Genomic DNA, 21,046 nt, shown 5'->3' on the forward strand with positions numbered 1-21,046 from the left:
TGTGGGCGATCCGTCTGGATTGTCTGTCGTGTTTATGCTGCTCGGCTGCCTCGCTATGAAGACTGGGGGGGGATATTGCCTCTCACATCCAGTTTCTAGAATAGAATCAGGTGTTAAATACCCAACAAACAAGTCTAATGACATGATGTGGCAATTTTCAACCTTTTTCATCTCATGGCACACACAGATGAATTACTAAATTCTGTGGCACACAAAAAATAGGTATACTTTTGATTCATTCACACTGGATGGCTATTGTTGTGTTGGTTGTTGTCATTTTTTTTTTTTTTTGTATTTGACAATCTAAGGGAAAAGAGAGCAGTACTCCTGACTAAATAGTCAGGTATCACATGTTTCAAAAATCCTTGCAGCCACCTGTGTGCCACGGCACACCGGTTGAAAGTTGCCGATACAGTGGGTGGGAAAGGATGCCTGCCCACATTCCAAAGGGAGAAAGTTACCCATTGTGGACTTCTCCTGCAAGGCTGACAGTCAGTAGTATGCACGAGGGGGAATAGCAAGTGCTCTGCCAAAGGAGCATTTCTTGAAGGGCCATTCTGGGAAGAGGATGGATGGTAGATACCTGTATTTTTGTATTCCACCAAAACTTCACACTATAGTGAAGTTGAGGTTGTTCATTTTTTAATTTTTTTGGCTGGGTACAGTGAACTTTACTGATGGTGCATGACAAGGTAAGGCTCCCTAAGCCCCTCCCCCTCTACAGGGGATCTGGGATGGAAACTCGAGATCAGGAGATTCTCAGGTGTTGGGGGATCGGTTTGGGGCAAGGCTTCCCCAGTAGCTGAGGTCCTCTCTTCCTCTTGCTGGGTCTGGTGGTCCTTGGAGGCCATGTGGACCATAAGGTCTAGTCAAATTCATTGTCATACCAGGAAATGACCTTGACAGAGTGGTCATTGAGGGCAATGTCAGTCCTAGCCTCAAAGGTCAAGGAGTGAGTGTCAACTGCTCCAGCTGCAGGAGAAAACCTGGTCCTCAGTAGCCCAGGGTGCCCTTGAGGGGGCCCTCTGATGCCTGCTCCACTACTGTTTGATGTCATTGTATTCAGCTGCTTTCTCCAGGCGGCAGGTCAGATTCACAAACAACACATTGGGGGAGGGGACATGGGGGGGACCATGCCAGTGAGCTTCCCATTCAGCTCAGGGATGACCTTGTCCACAGCCTTGGCAGCGCCAGAAGAAGCAGGGATGATGTTCGGGGCAGCCTGTCAGCCGTCACGCCGCAGCTTCCCAGAGGGCCCATCCACGGTCTTCTGGGTGGCAGTGATGGCACGGACTGTGGTCGTGAGCCCCTCCACGATGCTGACGTTGTCATGGATGACCTTGACCAGGGGCCCAAGCAGTTGGTGGTGCACGAGGCATTGCTGACAGCCTTCACGGAGTTGTCATACTTATGATTCACACCCATCACAAACATGGGGGCATCTGTAGAGGGGGCCGAGATGGGGACTCCTCTTGGCTCCACTCTTCAAGTGAGCCCCAGTGATGCAGACACCGGCCCGCAGTGTCTGCGTCATTATGGATGAAATGAGACATTCACATGGACTACCGAGTCTGGTGGAGGAAAAGGGACAGCATGGCTTTTCTCTCAAGGGGAGCAAAAGCCTTGGCCCTTGCCATGACCGGCCTTTATTGGGTTTCTCAGCACATCACATGATGGTCCTCATTTACTATGCACAGGCTTGCTTTAGGTGGTTACCTTTTACAGAAAACAAAGGAGCCAATGCCGCTAATCACATCACAGAAGAGGGATATTTGCAAATGAAAAAGCAAAAGTAGTTGGACTGGTTACACTCATCCTTGGAAGGTTTAGCGTGGATTTTAGGAAGTTACTTTGCAGTAAATGTCCTCAATTCAGGGTGAGGGAGTTTTTTAGCAAGAGCAAGACTCAAAGTGGCCTAGGCACATTGCAGGCCTGATTCCCCACGGGAGAACCTATCTGTGGGCGTGGGTTCTGTGCATCTCCGAGTGGGAGCTGGGCCCACACCATGCAGAACGGTCTCCTACACCCCAGCCGTCCCCAAGGTAGTGAAGACACCAGTGGGCTCCACAGCATATTCGGCACCAGGGTCGCCTCATTTGATGTTGGCGGGATCTCATTCCTGGAAGATGGAGATGGGCTTTCCATAGTTGACAAGCTTCCTGTTCTCAGCCTTGACTGTGCCTTTGAACTTGCCATGAGTCGAATCATACTGGAACAGGTAGACCATGTAGTTGAGGTCCATGTACAGGGAACTGATGGCTATAATATCCACTTCACCTGAGTTAAAAGCTGCCCGTGATCAGGCACCCAGTACGGCCACATCTGTTCACTCTGACCTTCACCGTGTGTCTCAGGGGTGTGGCTGGCGCTGCGCAGGAAGACGCGGCTGTCTGTCCAACAGGAGGGGCAGAGAGCTGCAATTTGCTCTTTTTGTTTGACACGACGTTTTGGAGGTCTTTCCATAATAATCCCAATAAAAAATAACGTTTATTGAAGCTCACCACATGTCAGGTACAGTTCCAGGCACTTGGTGGGTATTATTTAATGCTCACAACACTCCTGTGAACAGGTTCTCTCATCATCACGGTTTGACAGACGAGGAAACAGGCTCCGAGCAGTTCAGTGACTTGCCCGAGGTCATGGAACCAAAATTTGAACTTGGCTCGTCTCCAGGGCCTGTGGCCTTAATTACTGTATTTTGAAGACCAGTGTCATTGAAAGAAGGTGAAAGGGAATGGGGAGGGAGCCACACAGTATTCTATGCAATGGTTGTACCAAAACTCATTTAATCATCCTCCAACTTATGGACATGGAGGTTCTTTCCAGCCAGTATTGCTATTTGAAACAGTGCTGCAATAAATATCACTGGGCAAGCCTTAGTTATGTTTCTTTTGTGTCCAACACCAAAGAAGGAAGAAGTTAAAAATATGAGACAGACGTGGCTGGTGTGGCTCAATGGATTGAGCCCTGGCCTGCAAACCAAAGGGTCGCTGGTTTGATTCCCAGTCAGGGCACATGCCTGGGTGCAGCCCATGTCCCCAGTAGGGGGCATGTGAGAGACAAGCACACATTGATGTTTCTCTCCCTCTCTTTCTCTCTCTAAAAATAGAAAAAAAACTTTAATTAAAAAATATAAGAGAGAGAGAATAATTTGAACAATAAAGTAAAGTATTATTGGATTATAATCCAAAGTTATATTAAATCTATATTAGATGAATAATCATGAGACCATAATGAAATTAATAAATGATTAAATAAATGAATGGGGAAGATGGACAAATCTCTAATACAGAAGAATTCCAAATACTTTGAAATTCCAAAGATAAAGAAAAAGGACATTAGTCAAAAACTAAGAAAATCTGAATAAACTATGGACTTTACTTAATAATGCATTCATATTGGTTCATTAATTGTACAAATGTATTACAGTAACGTAAGGTGTTAATAACAGAGGAAACTGGGTGCAGAGGGTATGAGAACTCTCTGTACTTCCCCTCTCAATTTTCTGGTAAATCTAAAATCATTTAAAAAAAAGTCTGTTAAAGAAAAAAGTAGCCCAGTGTGGCTCAGTTGTTCGGAGCGTCATCCTGTGCATCTTCCATCTCCAAAAGGTTGTGGATTTGATCCCCAGTCGGGCCACGTACTCGGATGGGAGGTAACCAATCAATGTTTCTCTCTCTCTAAAATCAATAATGTATCCTTGGGTGAAGGTTAAAAAAAGAAAAGATAAAAGTAAAAGAAAAAAATACAGGAGAGAGAGGGCCAAAGTCTAGGTTTTGTGAGATGGGAGGGGCGGGGCTCTCCAGCTCACCAGGCGGGATCAGCTTCAGACCGCAGGAGGAGAAGGGGCCCAAGTTGGGTTCAGACAGATCTCTGGGCCAGGGCAGGAAGTGGAGGTTTACGTGGGATGGCCTCAATGTTTCTTCCGTGACATCGGAGGTGAGAGAGTAGGCTGAGAAAGGCCTGTGGAGAGACTCTGGGTTGCAAGGCGTGACCATTTGGAGAGCTCCTGAGGGGACTGCTGGAGGAAGTTGACCTGGGGCTGAAGAGCAAAATGTCCTTTCATCAGCCATCTGGGCTGTCTGCAGGCCTAGGTTGACCCGTCTCCCTGGAGTTTCACATCTTGACCAGAAGAGGGCGCTGAGAAACCACTCAACTTTTCTTTCGCTTTTCCACACCTCGGGCCTAGATTTCCCAATATTCTCTTTCCAAATTTCCGGAGGCTTTGATTCTAGGAGTAAAAAAGGTGTTTTCTGAGTTACCCATGTTTGAGAGGTGAGAAACTCTTTGAAAATAGCTCAAAGGAACACGTCTGGAGAGGAAGAATTTAGATATTACATGACCGCCATTATTGAGCAGAGCAGCCCAGCCATCCGCAGGGGAGTTGCATGCCAAGCCCCCCAGAGGAAGCCTGGAAAGACAATACAAACCCTTGCATGACTACGCTTTTCCTATATAAACAACCTATGAGAAGGCATATATGGTGGCGATCCCATAGTACGAAGCTGAAAAATGTCTACTTCCTCGTGACATCGCATGCAGCATCGCCCAAGGGCTTGCGTGATGCTGCGTGAACAGACCTGCGGCTCTGCCAATTGTACAAACGCACAGCAGGTGCAGTTGTGTGCAGTACGTCATACTCGATGATAATGATAAACAGCTATGTTCCTGGTTTACGTTTTTGCTGTATGACAATTTTATTGTTGTTTTAGAGTGTACCCTCTTTATAAAAACTAGTTTGCTGTAAAACATCCTGTAAAACAGGATGGTGTGTTACCCCAACAGCCTCGTGTCCCATGTTCACTGTGCCTCTGATCGCGTTGTTGTTTCTTGTGCTTGACTTCATCTCACGTTGTACTGCACAGAGACGTGGTGTGCAGGGTTGTAGCCGAGGAGTGGTAGGTGTGTGGCAGGTTGCACCGTGTGGTACAGGCTTTACCACTTGGGTCTATGCAAGTGCACTCTATGATATTCGCACAGCGATGAGATTGCCTAACAACACATTCCTCAGAACATAGGAGGTCTGTAGGGAAAAAGTCCAGCCATTGTTAATATAACGAGAATGGTTTGTGTGTGTCATTGATGTAACCTGGCAGCCAAGGAGAGTGGACTGGAATGCGCACACATGAACAATGATGACTTCACTGTACTAGTCAGTGGGGGCAGTAGATGGTGTTGAGTGAGCATGCGTACTGTGTGGTTGTCACATCAAAATGACTGAATGATTAGAGAAACAAGTCTGCATGAAATTTTGCATTAACCTTGAATATTGCTCCGTGGAAACTATTCAGATGATTCAGAAGGCCGCAGCTATGGGCAACTGGTGATTGGCAGCTTCATCATCAAAGCACGCTCCCTCATGCATCACGTCTCCTGCACAATTTTTTGGTGAAACATCAAATCACCCAGGTGACTAAGTCCCCCTACAGCCCACATTTGGCACCCTGTGATTCCTGCCTCTTCCCAAAACTAAAATCACCTTTGAAAGGGAAGAGATTTCAAAACTTCAGTGAAATTCAGGAAAATACAATGGCGCAGTTGATGGCAATTGGAAGAACTGTGTGAGGTCCCAAGGTGCCTACTTTGTAGGAGACTGAGGCATCATTGTCCTGTGTACAATGTTTCTTGTATCTTGTATCTTCTTCAATAAATGTCTCAATTTTTCATATTACCTGGCTGGGTACCTTCTGGACAGACCTCATATATTTGTCATTGAGCTACACAGGACTGCAGATGTAACGTTTTAGATTCACAATACACATTGTGTCTCTTTGTTTCTACCACAGAATGTAAGCTCCATGAGGACAGGGTTTGTTGTCTGTTCCGCCACAGACTAGAATGGGACCTGCCACAAAGTAGATGTTCCAAAAATACTGATGAATGAATTTGGGGGTATTCAGACTGCCCCCGCCCCACACACACATCTGAAGTGAGCCAAGTTTCTGAACCCTGGAATAAGATAATCTCTCCCTGTCTCAGCATTCTTGGAATCTGTGAAATTCCACCCTGAGTCCTGCTGATGTGGATGATGGAGCTCCCTCTAACAAAAACAAACAGATACAATTCCCAGCCCCACGCCCTGGGAGGAAGTGTGTGCCAGGCAGCTCCTTGGTGCCAGGAGGCCAGGGATTCTCTTACACACTTTCCATATTTTGTCTGAGTTCATCTTCCCACTAGCCAATGATGAGGATTTATTATCCTCATTTTTATTATTTATTTTACTATTTATTTATCCTAATTTTTATTATCCTAAGTGGGGAAGCAGGCTCCAAGAGTTTAAGTGGAGCCAGGACTTGAGCCTGAACCTGTGGGGCTCGCACTCCATTGACAGGTCTTCCTTGCTCGTCCTGGTAACCAGAGGTGAGGGGCACAGGTACGCCTCCCCTTGTAAGTACTGGGGAGGGGGGGGTGGCTGCTGAGGGGAGAAACCTAGTCCCTCTCACGAGCTGCCACACGCCCCAGGGGTAAGGTGTGCATGTGGGGGGGGGGAGGTTGTATTTGAGGACAGGCTTCCTAATCCACCAGAGGAGTGGCCGATGCTACTGGCTATTGAAAATATTTGAGGGAGAGAGGAAGGGGGGGTTCTGGTTACACCCGCCTGGGGGGCCTCTTCCTCTGCTGGCAGGTCTTTGGAGCCAAAGCCCCTTTCCTCACAGAAGCCCCCATGAATCCCTGTGAAGGCGGTGAACTCACCATGTTCCACCAGTCCTCCTCCGACCCCGCACTGGAAACCAGTCCACACGCCTGACTTCCCATGAGCTGCTAACCCTCTGGGATGCTGTTTCCACATTTGTGAAATGGGCATAACAACACTATGGCAAAGGGCTGTCCTAAAGCTAAGGGGACTTCTGCCATGCTGGAAGAGTGTCCTCCCCTTTCTCCCCTTCCCTGACCCACCCCCTAGCAGGTGCTCCATCCAGACCTGGGCTCTACCTAGTGGGAAGATGATAAGCCAAATGGAAAAATAAATATGCATCTATCCAGGAGAAGCAACTGAGTATAATAGACAGCACCTCCACAGGTACCAGGATGCCACAGGATGTCATGAAGAATCAGTAAGCCCCAGCTCAGAGCCTGGCCCTGGGGGACAGAGTGGGAGAGGGGCCAGAACCTGGGGTCTGTGAGCTCCGGGCCCCTCCCGTAAATGACTTAATGCGGGTTGGGGGGACCATTGGCCTCCCTTTTCTCCGGGCCCCACTCCCCCTGTGCCTTCCAACACAGCTCTAGCTCATAAATCTCCTTCACACAGAGGGCGATAAATCAGAAAGTGGTGGGGATCCCCCAGCTCCCTGCACCCTCCCTCCCCTGTCTGGGCGGGGATGCAGGAAGCCCCTGGGACAGAGTGGGCGGGACCTCCCAGTCCCGGGCACTGCGGCGTGTTAATTACAGGCCCAGGGCAGTGTGTGGGGGGGTGGGCCTTCAGGGCCTGATTTATCGCTAGGCTGGCGGTCTGTGGGAGCCTCGGAGGGGCGGGGCGGAGGTGGGAGGTGGGGATGGGGGCTGGGCTGGAGACCTGAGAGGCTCCCAAATTCTGAGGGTCTTGTTGAAATGACAACCTTGATAGTAATAAACTGTAATGTAATTATATAAATAAAATATAAACATAGTAAACTTAGCTAATGTTAATTGAGTGGGCTAAACACCTCATTGATTCATTCTTAAAATATTTATCAGATGCTTATTCGGTGCCAGGAATCTTGCACATATTATTATCTCATTCATTTCCCCAAACAGTCCTGCAAATTAGTCATCATTGTTCCCATTTTGTGGATGGAGAAATCCCAGCAAGAAGTGTTTGACTTGCCCAAGGTCTCCCGGCCAGTGGGTAGTGGATCCAGGACTCATAATCCTGGCTATCTGTCAGGAGCTTATTATTTTTTTTTTTTGTATAGCTTATCCTGCCTCTTTGCTACCACGTGCCTGCCTCACTGTCTTCCTGCTCCCCCCACGAGCTGTGTGACCCTGGGCAGATGCCCCTACTGTGCCGGGTCCCAGGCCTCATGTGCAAAAGAGGCCCTTTGCCCTACCACCTCCCGAGGAGTTAGAAGGATCACATTAAACCGAAGCTTATGGAAATGCTTGTTAAACTTGTGGAATGAAGCCAAAGAGAGAAGAAGTGTGAAGGAGGCGGTGAGGAAGTCACTCCGTGTGTGACTGGGGACCCACACGGAAGGAGAGTGACGAGGAGCAACAGGTACGAGTGAGAGACCTCACCGGTTCCGGATGTCCACGCCTTCCAGACGTCCGACAAGTCCTAGAAAATAAAAAATGCAAATGCGCCGTGGTGAAAAATCAAAAGCCAAAAACAATGAAAAGTTTTCAAAACAAATCTGGAAAAAAATTACGTTCAAAGGAGCAATTGTTACTCTGAAGCTGACATCACATCAGCAGCAATGAAAGTAAGAAGACGTCATATCCTCCAAGCAACTAAAAAACAGAGCCATCGACCAAGACTCCACCAGCAGAAGTCCAGGCAAGAGCATCCTCACGAGCAGGCTGTCACTAGAGGACATTCTCAAGAACGGAATTCTGGCAGAAAAATATGATCCCAGATGGAATGTTGAGATGCAGGAGGTGACAAAGAGTAAAGAAATTAGTAAATACATGAGCAAATTTAAATAAATGTGGGTTGCACTAAAAAGTTGTCTGTAAAGCTCTGTATGATGACTAAGGTGATGTCAGATGCTGTAGCAGATAAATCTCTGAATCTCTGGTTTAAACTCATGTCCTTCTCACTTAGGTGATCATTCGATGCGAGTGTCCCTGGTCAGACAGCCCCCCTGGGCAGCTGTGCTCCGGGCATGCTGAAGGACAGGCACCTTATCCCTTTTGGCTTACCATCTTTTAAAAGAAATCTGCACCTAAGAATATTTTTTTATTAATTTGAGAGATAGACATCATTGTGAGAGAGAAACATTGACTGGTTGCCTCTCATATGTACCCTAACAGGGAACTGAACCACAACCCTGGTGTATACCCTGACTGGGGATTGAACCCACAACCTTTTGGTGCCCGGGACAATGAGCCACCAACTCGGCAACCCAGCCAGGGCATGGCTCACCGTCTTTTAGCTGGGGGAACCCCACGGCTGTCCCAGGTCTTCCAGCCAGGAGGAAGCGGAAGGAGAATCGAGGCTATACATGGGAAGTTATTATGGGCTGGCCTGGAAGTGGCGCACAGCATGCTGCCCATGTTCATGGGAGAACTCAAACAACTGCAGGAAAGGCTGGGAAATGGTGTAACTGCTGTATTCATTATCTGTTGCTGTGTAACAAATCACTTCAAAACTTACTGGCTTAAAATAACAATGAATGTTTATTATTCCAGTTTCTATGGGTCAGGATTTCAGAAGCAGCCTACCTAGGATGGTTCTATCCTCCTTTTGTGCATGATGGAGCATGTATGTGACTCCTAGAGCTCTTGCAGCCATTCTGCCACCCTGAGGGAAGCCACCTTGAGAAATAAACATACACAGACAGCATATGAAAGGGTCACAAAAGAATACTTATAGTTATAGGGATGATTAAACAAAACCAAGCGATTCTAAATTACCAGAGGTATAAAGGGCCAAGAGCACCCAAAGACAATTCTGAAAATCAACAAGGAGTCCAAGGCATTAAACAAGCATTAAACAGAGATGCTTGTAGGTGGCATTATATTATTATTATTATTATTATTATTATAGAGTTGTAGCCTTACAAATAATTGGACATAGCATAAACTAGTCACCAACTATTGACTAGTTTAGAGTTGGAGAAATTGGCACCTGGTTTCCAATACTAAAAATAAGAGCCTGATACTATTGAAAGCAATAACTATAATAATGGCTACCACTTGCTGACATCTACAAAGTGCTAGAAATTTGCATTTGATTTACCTCATTCTATCCTTACACTGACCCTAAAAGGTATTCTCATTTATTATTGCAATTTGACAGATAAAAAACTGAACCTCACAAGGACAGAAATGGTTCCTTCAGACCACACATGGCTCAGCCTCCTGGTCACTGCTCACTGCTCACTGGTCACAGAGCCCGTTTCCCCTCCTCACAGTAGCTGGAGCAGGCTGGGGCAAAGGCTGCCTCTTCTGGGAGACAGGGAGACAGATCCTTCTGTCTATACCAAGTCAGGCCCCAGACCCAGAATTGCTGCTTGGCCCTAACTGACCCAGGGACAGATCTATGGCTGATTAGACTCTGGCTAAAAGCACAGACCTCTTTGTCATCACTTAATGAGAAGCTAATCACCAGGTCATTAGTGGGTGCGGGTGATGAGGAGTTTGGTACTGGGTGGGAGGGGGGAGGATGCTTTGGGTTACCTGGATGATTTACAGCCTCAGAGGCCAGGCTGGCTGGGGAGGGGGCCGAGAGGCAGGAGGAGGGGAAAGTTAGTATTCGCAGGGCATCTTAGAGAGGCCAGGCCCTGGGCTGAAGCATACCGTGTTCTGTTTTATTTAATCCTTCCAATAAACCTTATGAAGCAGCATTATCACATATCCTCACTTACGGATGAGGAAACTGAGGCTCAGAGAGGTTAACAAGGTATCTTGCCCAAGCTATACAGCTAATAAATAATGGTCTAATTCCAGAGTCCAAACAACTGCACTGCTCAGTGCCATGGCACAGCAGGACTGGGCACAGGTGAAGGGCTAAGGAACATTCTAGCTTTAGACCGAGAAGGGACAACGTGTCAGGAGGTGCTTGGTTGAGGGATGTTGCTCTGTGGGCTGGGAGTGGGGGCAGGGGAAAGGGCCATTTGCCTGCAGGAGCTTGGAAGAAAGAACCCCTGGGGTGCTGAGTAAGTCTGCCAGAAAGAGGTGAATAATAACCACAAGTAGCCCTGGCCAGTGTGGCTCAGTTGGTTGGAGCATCTTCCTGTAAATTGAAGGGTCATGGGTTTGATTCCTGGTTAGGGCACATGCCTGGGTTGTGGGTTTGGGCCCAGTCAGGGCATGTAAGAGAACCATGTTTCTCTTCCTCCCACTCTCTCTCCCCTCTCCTGTCTCTAAAATCAATCAGCATGTCCTCAAGTAAGGATAAAAAAATAATAACAATAACTAAATATTATTGAGTGCCTTCTATGTTCCGAACACTGCACTAAGGGCTTTCTATGTAGGGTGTCATTTAATTCTTACAATTCCATTAGGACGCAGTGACCAATCCATCTTACCGATGAGGCTCAGATCTGGCCAATGGCAGGGACAAGGGCTGGCTTGGGGTAGAGAGGAGGAACAGGACAGTTGCTGCCCCCTGCTCTGTGTGGTCAGGGTTCTTGGCTGTAAACAACAAAACCAAGCTTGGGTCATGTAAGCAAAAGAGGAAGTTATTGGGCAGCTCCGAGGTCTCTCACGTGATCTACTGGAAAGAAAGGCAGGGAATTAAGTTTGGGAAACTTATAGGAAATGGGGTTGCTGGACCCACAACGCAGCCAGTGACCTCCTGTGGATGCTCCCACAGGGCACGGGAGACAACTGGCCTTGACACTGGTAGGGCAACTGCTCCACATTCAAGTCAAGGACCCAGACTCCTGCCTGTCCCAGCCAGACACCGCTCCCGCCCAGAGCTCCACCAGGGGGCGCCCTCCCCTCCAGATGGGGCGGTTCAGATGCAGCCCCGCAGTCAGCAACGGTGACAATAAAAAATTCACCACAAGTGCCAGGGGCCCCGGGGTCTCCCAGCCCCCCAGGAAGAGGTGACCGTAGTGCCATCAGCTCTCTGCCCCTCCTGAGACTTCTCTCATGTCTGCAGTGAACCCTAGTTCAGCGCGCATCACTAGGGGCTGCTCAGAAATCTCAGGCCTCAGGCTCTGCTACACCCATCCATCACCCCCAGAATTTTTCAGATTGTAAGACACACCAGAGCATAAGACGCACCTAGGTTTTAGAGGAAAATAGGGAAAAAATTTTTGAAGCAAAATATGTGGTAAAGCGTTTAATAATATAAATAACATAGGCTGCCCCCCCCTCCAGTGAGCCAGGTAAGCTACTTTTGGACTATAAGACGCACCCCCATCCCCAAATTTGGGGGAGAGTGTGTCTTATAGTCCAAAAAACACGGTACTTCCCACATAGGTAATGGTGCCAGCCTCCCTCTCCTACAATCCCCCATACCGCCCCCCCCCACACACAGCTCTGGCTCCCCTGCTTTCCCCTTGTTACCCAACAGCAAGTGGGGTCCCACTGCCCGCTGCCACCCTCTAGGTGTAATTCTGGAGGCAGAGGTTTGGTGATAAAGGAAAGGAGTCTTTATTCAAAAAGTACACAATTTTGGAATAACAGCTTTCCACATGCATTAATCACCTAAGCCTATCAACTAAGGCTAAACGCTCTTTAGTTACAGCTTTAATCACTTAAACCTATCAATTAAGGCTACACTCTTTCACACCTTAGTTCTATCATTTCCTGTGTTAGTTTTAATTATCTTGTTTCCACAGGGTTAGTCTATAAGCTAAAACAACATAAGATACAAAGCTACACAATTTGGGAAGAATGGCAGGTTTCAGCCTCAGAGCTTGTCCCCTCTGGAACACCCAGAGAATACAGCTGCCACCCCCTGCCAGGCCAGCTGCACCCAGAGTTCCTTCCCGTCCAAAACACCGTCCCTTGAGAAACTCAGGCAGCTGCAGCAGGATCACCCAGGCATCCTCGTGAAAGAGAGCCCCAGGGCCAGCAAGCCTGAGAGACCTCTTTTATTTGGAATCTTCCAGCCCATAATTCCACGCACTCTGGAGGCATTCAGCTTTTCAGCCAATCCTGTCCTAGACTGTTTACCTCCTGCAGCCTCCTCCTGCGGCCCCTCCCTTCTTCTCCCAGGGACCTGATCAGATCTCCGTATCAGCCTGGACCTTTACGGTGGCCTCCTAGCTGGAGTTTGTTTTGGAGACATTCACCACACTGTTCAATGGAATTCTACTGACAATCCAAATATGACTGTGTCACTCCTCAGCAGAATACCCCTTTGCAGTACCTAGTTACCCACGTGACAAAAACCCCAAGCTTTTTAGCATGATGCCTAGGGATCCCCAGTCCCATCTTCCGTCAGTCCCTGGTCTTGTACATCATGGTTTGGCAAAGTCAATTTACTGTATTTTCCTCATCATACAATGAAGGTTTATAATTCCAGGTTTTGGCACATGCTGTTCCCTAAGTCTTCGATGCCTTTCCACCCTTTGTCTCCTTGGAAAACTCCCATTCATCCTGTGAAGTCCAGTTCAGGCATCACCTCCCCTGTAAAACCTTTCCTGACCCCTCAGAGAAGGTCCTACACTACCCTCTGCACCACTTTCAAACCTTGTGCACGCTCTCATTTCGTGTTATTGAAAGAGTTCAAGAACTGGCTTTCCTTGCTAGGTGACAAGCTCCTCGAGGAACCATGTCTGTTTTGCTCATCACTATATTTTCAGTACCTAACCCAAGACCTGGCAAATAGTAGGTGCTCAATAACTGTGCAACTTCACTGACCTGGAAAGGTTTGCTGAGAGCACAGGGGATGATGAAAGAGAAGAGGGCTTCAGGAGACTAGAGGCTGGAAGGCGGCAAGAGCCAGCCTTGGCCTCGGAGGGGTGAGAATTTAGGCAGGGAGCTGAAAGGAGGGGGCGAAGGTATGAATTCCAGGGAGTAGGGAAGGACAGTTGGAGAAAGCAGCCCGAACGCACCTGTAGTTCCAAGGAAGGGGAGAATGGAGAGGGGAAACCTTAAAATCCAGGGAGGGGCAGTAGATGAGCAAGGCCCCCAGAGGGGATGGGGTGGACGCAGAGAAGAGGACATGACCCCCAGAGCACAGGCAGGGAGACCTGGGGAGGAAAGGGGGAATCAAGACACAAAGGTGGGTGCTGCCCAGAGAGGGGTAGGACGGAGGGAGTCCCCACCCAGCAGTCAGACAAGGAGAAAGCTAATGATCTCCCTCTTGTTTTTAAAGATCCATGAAGAGAGGGGAAGCAGTAAATGTTTCATGTCTTTCCATCTCTTGCCACATAAGAGTGGAAGACACCTGCAGCAGCTGGTGCACCATGTCACCAACCCTGGCTCACCCGGCACTCTGCTCGTCCGTTGGCTACCTTGCTGTTCCTGGATGCCCTCTGGCCTCAGGGCCTTTGCACATGCTGTTCCCTCTGCCTGGAAGCTCTTTCCCCAGACAGCCACAGCACCTTGTCTCACCCAGATCCCTACTCTGGGGTCACCTTCCTAGGTGGGCTTTCCCTGACCCCACCTCCCTTTACCCCAGACACATACTCACACTTTTTACCTTTTTTGATATTATTTTTTTCTGTAGCATGTATCGCTTTCTAACATACTTCTAATGGTACTTACTCACTACATAGACTAGTACTTATTTTCCTTATTATTTGCTGTCCACACTAGAATGTGACTTCCGCAAGGGCAGGTTTTGTTTTATTTACAGCTGTACTAGAACATCAGGCGGTCAATACATTTTTGTTGAATAAATGAATGAATGAACAAATGGGCAGAGCCCAAATCTGCTGATTCCCAAACCCCACCCCGGCACACAGAGTCCGTCTCGGTTGCAACGCTGAGGGTCTCGGCCTGCGAGAGGAGGGAGACGGCGGCCTGTCCACGGTCCCGCTTTCCCGGAACGGTTCTGGGCTCGGGACCCGTGGGCTCGGCTTCTCCGAACGGTCCGGGTCCACGGCTTTCTCCCCGAGGCGGGAGTTCTGCCTCCCTCGGGGGAGTGACGCCGGAACTTCCAGGGGATGAGCAGGAATTTCTGAAATCCAGGTTGAGCCGAGCGGTAATAGGCACCTTCGCGGCCGCCGGCGGAACCGCCCGGCCCTAAATCACCCCGCGGCCCCTCCTCCCCGCGCCTGCCTCCTCCGGGGCGGCCGGGGAAGCTGCGCTCCCGGGCAGGGGCGGGCTCCGTCCTGCGGGCCCGCGCCCCGCCGCCGCTGCAGGTGCCGCGGAAATGCTTGCCGCGCCGCCCGCCTTTGAAGTGGGCCCGCGCCGGCCCCCACCCCGCGCCCCGCGCCCCGCGCCCCCGCGGAGCCCTCACCCCGGGTCGCAGCCGGCGATCCAAGGGAAACCGCCCGGATTCCCGGAGTCCGCGGGCAGGGGGGCCTCCCTCCGGGGGGCCCCGGCCATTAGTCAAGAGACTGTGGCCCCCGAATTCCGAAATCCAGGGCCCGGCTCCCAGCACTGGGCAGCTTGCGCTGTCTGGGCATCTTCTTTGGTTTTACTAACCTTCCCCCCACCCCCCACATTAATGTGTGGTTGCCTCTTGAGCGCCCCCTACTGGGGACCTGGCCCACAACCCAGGCATGTGCCCTGAGTGGGAATCGAAGCAATTGACCCTTCGGTTGCAGGCCAGCACTCAATCCACTGAGCCACACCAGCCAGGGCTGGTTTTACTAACCCCTCGATGTCGTTTTGACGGTTCGTGGTTAGGGGGACAGCAGAGAAATCTGTTTTCAATTCCATTTTTTTCTCCTAGTGCTTTTCTGTTGTTCTTTTTTGAGGTCCAGAGTTATCCATTGTGATGAATTTTCCCTCCATCCAACGTGTGGGTGGGGATGTTCTCAAGTTTATGCGCAAGAAAGAAATTGTGTGTAGTCAAAATTATCGTGGAATAGGACTTAAACTGCAGTGCACGAGGCATTATGATATAACCCTGGACAGTAAGTGGTCGGCAAGCTACAATGAAACAGCTGCTGGAACGGACTCTGGAAGAACAAGTATCTGTTACATCTTTCTGTGCGTATTCAAGCCGCTCTGCTGTTAAGACAGAAGTCTGCGTTCAAAATATCTAGGGAGGAGCCTGCGAAGTTTAGGATGCCCCTGCTGAGAACCACAGCTTTAAGACAACCGTCAGATTCCCCCCAGGTGCCTGGTGGGGGAGGAATTCTAAAGCATTTCTATTTGGCTGCAAGGCTTACTTTCTTCTCTTTTAATACTGAGCTTCAAAGACAAGTTAATACACATTGGTGGCTGTCAGCTCAGGTGGAAGCCTGTAGCAGTGGGCCTGGTATTTAATAGGTGCTCAATGAATGTTTACTGGACTTGAATATAGAGCTCACTTGATCAGACCAGAGTGGAATTTCCAGAGTTTCGTGAATATCTTATTTTCAGAGATGACCCCATTCATTCAACATTGGGCACATATGTTCTTGACCTGCGTCGTGCTGGGCACTGTGCTAGGTAGGAGCTGGGAATATCAAAGTGATCCAGATGTGGTCTCAGTATAAACATAAAAGCACAATGTGATCTGCTAGATTCTAAGGTGGAATTAGGAAACACTGGGAAGCTCTGGTGGGGGGGCGTGGCGGGCGGGCGGTGAGAGTGGGGCAGGGGTGGTGGAGAGGGTAGAGGGGGTGGAGGGGGCTGAGGACTGGCTTCGTGAAAGAGGGAAGGTTATCAAGCTGGTGTGACCATTACAGGTCATTGAACTCAACCCAGAGCTCTGACAGGCAAAGAGGCGTGGAGATGCCCCAGCACAGGTGCGCACAGGGCTGCAGGCTGACCCTGAATCCCCTCAGGCTACCTGGGGCTCGCTGGGTTCCTGCCACCTGCAGCAGGGTCCACTGCTGGGCACTGGCCTGTCACTTCTGCTCCCTGCCTGGGTCCCAGCAGCCATCAGCTCAGCTGCAGTCAGAGGTTGACTTATCTAGGAAACTGCAGGCAGCAGGGCTCAGCCCAGGAGGCAGGCAGCTGAGCTGCTCTGGACTTCTCTTGGCTTCCAGCCTGCACTCTCTGCTCTCTCCTGCTTGTCTCTTCATCTGGGGGACCCTCCTTCCCTACTGCCCCACCTCAAGTTTTCTGTATATCAGCCATGCTCTTCTTATTTTTCACATTTGAATATATCACACTGGATTTTGTTTGGAAGGGCAGATGCCGGTCTGTAATACCTACAGGAGGTCAGTGGGGGCTGAGGGGGCCGGGGTGGGGGTGGGGATGCTCTATGAATGAAACCACAGGTACAGCCCAAGAAGGGTTAAGAGCTTGGTCCTCGAAGAGCAGCCGCACCACTGGAATTGAAATTCTGGCTCAGCCACAGCTCACCCCCCTGACGCGGGGCCAGTTCCTTAACTCTCCTGGAGTCTAGTTTCCAGTATGTATAATGGGTATTACAGTAATAGGGCTTTTGGTATAGGATTTTGGTGAGGCCAAGAAAATGTATGTTTAAAAAGCACTCAGTACCACGCCTGCCCTATATAGTGAGCACTCGATAGAAGTCAGTATCAATATTGTTGTTATTACTAATTATTACTAAGCAGCATTCTGCGGACTGCGAGTTCTCACTGGAAAAAGGCTCAGCTCTGGAGACAGTTTAAACTTGTTTATCATCCAACTGACACGCGCTCCTCAGCTCCTGCACTGCCCCAGGCAGGTGCTCCCCTCTGTGAGGCTGCCCGAGATGAGCGGGACGGGAAGGCTATGCGTGGACTGGTCATCTCCATCCTTCCATGGGGGTGCTCAGGGCTCGCCCATCGATTTCCCCAGAGCATGGGTCCTGTGGGCTCCCTGGGTGCAGTCAGGCTGGGGTTGTCCCTCCAGATAACCAGATAAGTTCTTTTCTTTTCTTTCTTTCTTTCTTTCTTTCTTTCTTTCTTTCTTTCTTTCTTTCTTTCTTTCTTTCTTTCTTTCTTTCTCTTTTCCTTCTTTCCTTAACATTTTATTTACTTATTTATTTTAGGGAGGGAGAAAGAGAGGGAGAGAAACATCGATGTGAAAAAGGGAAAGACATTGATCAGCTGCCCTTTGCATGCACCCCAACTGGAGACCGAACCCAAAATGCAGGCATATGCTCTGACCGGGAACTGAACCAACGACCTTTCGCTTTTCAAGAAGAGTCCCAACCAACTGAGCCACACTCATCAAGGCAGATCAGTATCTCTTAAGGCCCACTCTTTACTTTGCTCCACGTCATTGAGTCCTCTGAGGCTGGTATCACTCCCATTTTGCAGGTAGAAATCGGAGGTTCAGAGCTTTTCCCAAGGCCTATATGAAAATGTCAGATACTGGGTAAGTTTGGGTCCAAAGCTTGAGCTCATTGCCACTACACTGCTCTATCCTGCAACCGGGGCCAGCTTCCCGAGTGGGGGAACTTCCATGCTTAGAAGGGCCCCAAGCTCAGTCTAATGCTCTGCTGTCGCTATTTCAGATTCTTAATGATTTCAAACACAGGGCCCCATGTTTTCATTTTGCACCGGGCCCTGCAGATTGGGTCACTGGTGCTGCCCACCCTCCTTTGTGGAGAAGGGGGTCTTCCTTGCAAAGAAAACAAACTGAGGTGTAGAGCAGGGCATGACTGGCACAAGGTCATGCAGCCAGAACAGGCCTCCCTCCTGACCACTGGTCCAGGAGGGTCCTCTGGAAGCTCTCCTGCGTCCACCCATGCCCTGAAAGGGGGAAGTTTTGGGAGGAGTTTCTGGCCGGGGTCTGGGGAGGGTGTTTAAAAAAAAGCACTTAGCAGACCTGATTTCCTGCCTCCCACTCTGAGACCTGGCGAGACTGACATCGTGTTATCTGGAGGGGTGGACACGGATGCTCAGACATCCGGGGCCTGTGCTCCCTGTGGAATTCTGGTTGCAGCAGGCACTTCTGTGTGTCTGCGTGTGCTGTGTGCGAGCATGTGTGTGCATGTTGTGGGGGTGGTGAGAAACGGATTCCAGTCTTAGCTGCTTTCATTCACTTTTTAATTCCACAGATATAGTTCAGATTTGGGGGATACAGCCCCAGAAATACAAACATCCTTAGGATGCTTACATCTAATAGGCAAGGCAGACTATAAAACAAATAATTGTCTCTGGCTGATGTGGTTCAGTGGATGAGTGCCAGACTGGGAACTGAAGGGTCACTGGTTCGATTCCCAGTCAGGGCACATGCCTGGGTTTTGGGCCAGGTGCCGAATGGAGGATGTACAAGAAGCAACCACACACTGATGTTTCTTGCCCTCTCTTTCTCCCTCCCTTCCCCCTCTCTAAAAGTAAATAAATAAAATCTTAACAAAATAAATAATCATACAAACACAGGTATTTGTTGCCTAGTGCCCAGTTCTTTTTCTCCACAGACTAATTCACAGTTAGAAATAATGGGGTTAAGGGTGTACCCTTTGGCCAGGTGGGTGGGAGCCCCAGGCCATCCCAGCGGACACCACAGCGGGCCTGGGCATTTTGGAGGCATTCGGGTCATGGCTGGGAATGAGACTGGTCTTGGTGGTCCAAGTCACTCACCTGGGGATGCCTGAGATTCCACTGGGGGTCTTTCTCTAGGATTAGGTTTTATTCTTTTTCCGAGACCCTGTTTAAAATTCAGATCCCTGGGAGAAGGGGGCAGCAGGTGGTTTCACTAAGTTCAGAACATGGCAGTGCTGTGCCATGAGGCAGGGCTGCCCAAGGGCTCTGGCCCCCCAAAGATGCCCCTGACGGTACCACAAGGGGCTCCAGAAGGCCACAAGACAATCTTCTCCGTCACCCTCTGCTGCTGACTCAGCCCAGCGCTGCCGGCAGAAAGGAGAGCCAAAGGGAGGTAGGGGAGAGTGAGGCCCACTCCAAACCCAAACCTGACTCCCACAGCCTCACTCTGCCAGCCGGAAAGGCCAGAGGACCCAGCCCCTCACACCTGCGGGGCCCCGGGCCCCTTGCACCTGAGGGCCCTGCAGCATCAGACCCCACCTACTGCCCTCGTGGGAAAAGTCACATTTTCCTCAGTGACAGCTCTGTGGTTGCCCACAGGACTTGACAAGAACTTTCAAGGTCCTTGAAATTTGGCACGCTATTTGGGGGGCAGGGCAGAGGGGAGGAAGAATGTGGAACCCAGCCACCACGGAGAGGCCCTGGAGTGAGGCGGGGCAAGTTCTCCCCGGAGCGCTGTCCCGGGCGTGGCCTGGCTGCCCTGGTCCCCTCATACAAGAATCTGCATGCTTCCTCCCTTCCTTGCTTTCTTCCTCTTGGTCCCTCCCTCGCCAACCTACCTGGAGGCAGGTAATAAAGCAGGAGGAGGGAGATGGATGGATGGGGAGGGCGGAGAGCCACGTGGTGCCATAAGGCCCAGCTAAAGAGGGCTGTCCTGGGAGTGCCCAGCCTACAGGAGCCAAGGCTCAGAAGGGGGACTGTTAGCCTTGTCCTGAGCAGCAAGGCCTGGAGAAAGACATGCACCGAGGTGTGCCAGGACCAGGCCCCAGGGGCCCGAAGGGGGCAGAGGGCTCTGCCAAGGACTTGGGGGGCTCCTGCCTGGAAGCCGGGAAGGATTTTGGGGTGCTGAGGGAGAACGGCCTCCCTCGCGGCCTGGGCGAGGCAGAGGAGGTGCAGAGCAGTAGAAAGCGCGCGCGACCCGTGCGGTCCAAAGCGCGGCGCGTGGCGGCCAACGTGCGGGAGCGCAAGCGCATCCTGGACTACAACGAGGCTTTCAATGCGCTGCGCCGGGCGCTGCGGCACGACCTCGGCGGCAAGAGGCTTTCCAAGATCGCCACGCTGCGCAGGGCCATCCACCGCATCACTGCGCTCTCCCTGGTCCTGCGCACCAGCCCCGCGCCCCGCTGGCCCTGCGCGCATCTGGAGTGCCACGGCCAGTCGGAGCGTGCCAGGGACGCCGGGGACGCGGGTTGCAGCCCGCCGCCGCCCGCCGGCCTCTTCGCACAGCGCTGTGCCTCGTGCTCCCAGCACACGCCTCTGGGACGGCCAGTGACCGAGGCGCAGGGTTTGGCCCAGGCCTCCACTGGGAGTTGGCGCCTGTGTCCAGGGGCACCCCTTGCCTGCCTGCTGGGCCACCCACGGGTGGATTCCGAGCCGAGCTACCAGCATTCCTGACCTGCTCACTGAGTGTACCAGCCAGTGGAGGGAGGAGCCAATGGCAGGGTGACTACAGGAAGACTGCAAAACAAAAAACAAAACAAACAAAAAACCCAAGCGGACTCAGCAAAACCGAATGGGCTGGCGCCTCCTTGCCGGTGCGAAGGAGCTCTGAAGCCTGGGACGGCATGCCCCACCTCCCCAATCCCAACCTGGAGTGGCGACTCCGGGAAAGGAGCAGGATCCTGCTGGACTCTTTCTTACATTTGGACTTGATGAATTCTTCTTCAAAAGTGACTTTTGTATTC

General features: G+C 50.6%; 1 protein-coding gene across 1 annotated transcript; it reads left to right on the forward strand.

Annotated features, from left to right (window-relative positions):
* The first annotated feature begins 19,926 nt into the window (after window positions 1-19,926).
* BHLHA9 (basic helix-loop-helix family member a9) lies at window positions 19,927-21,046 on the forward strand. Its single transcript, XM_028521398.2, has one exon. The coding sequence runs from the start codon at window positions 20,100-20,102 to the stop codon at window positions 20,754-20,756; it is 657 nt and encodes a 218-aa protein (XP_028377199.1). The 5' UTR covers window positions 19,927-20,099; the 3' UTR covers window positions 20,757-21,046.

Source organism: Phyllostomus discolor, chromosome 8 (assembly GCF_004126475.2).
Source record: "Phyllostomus discolor isolate MPI-MPIP mPhyDis1 chromosome 8, mPhyDis1.pri.v3, whole genome shotgun sequence".
NCBI lineage: Eukaryota > Metazoa > Chordata > Mammalia > Chiroptera > Phyllostomidae > Phyllostomus > Phyllostomus discolor.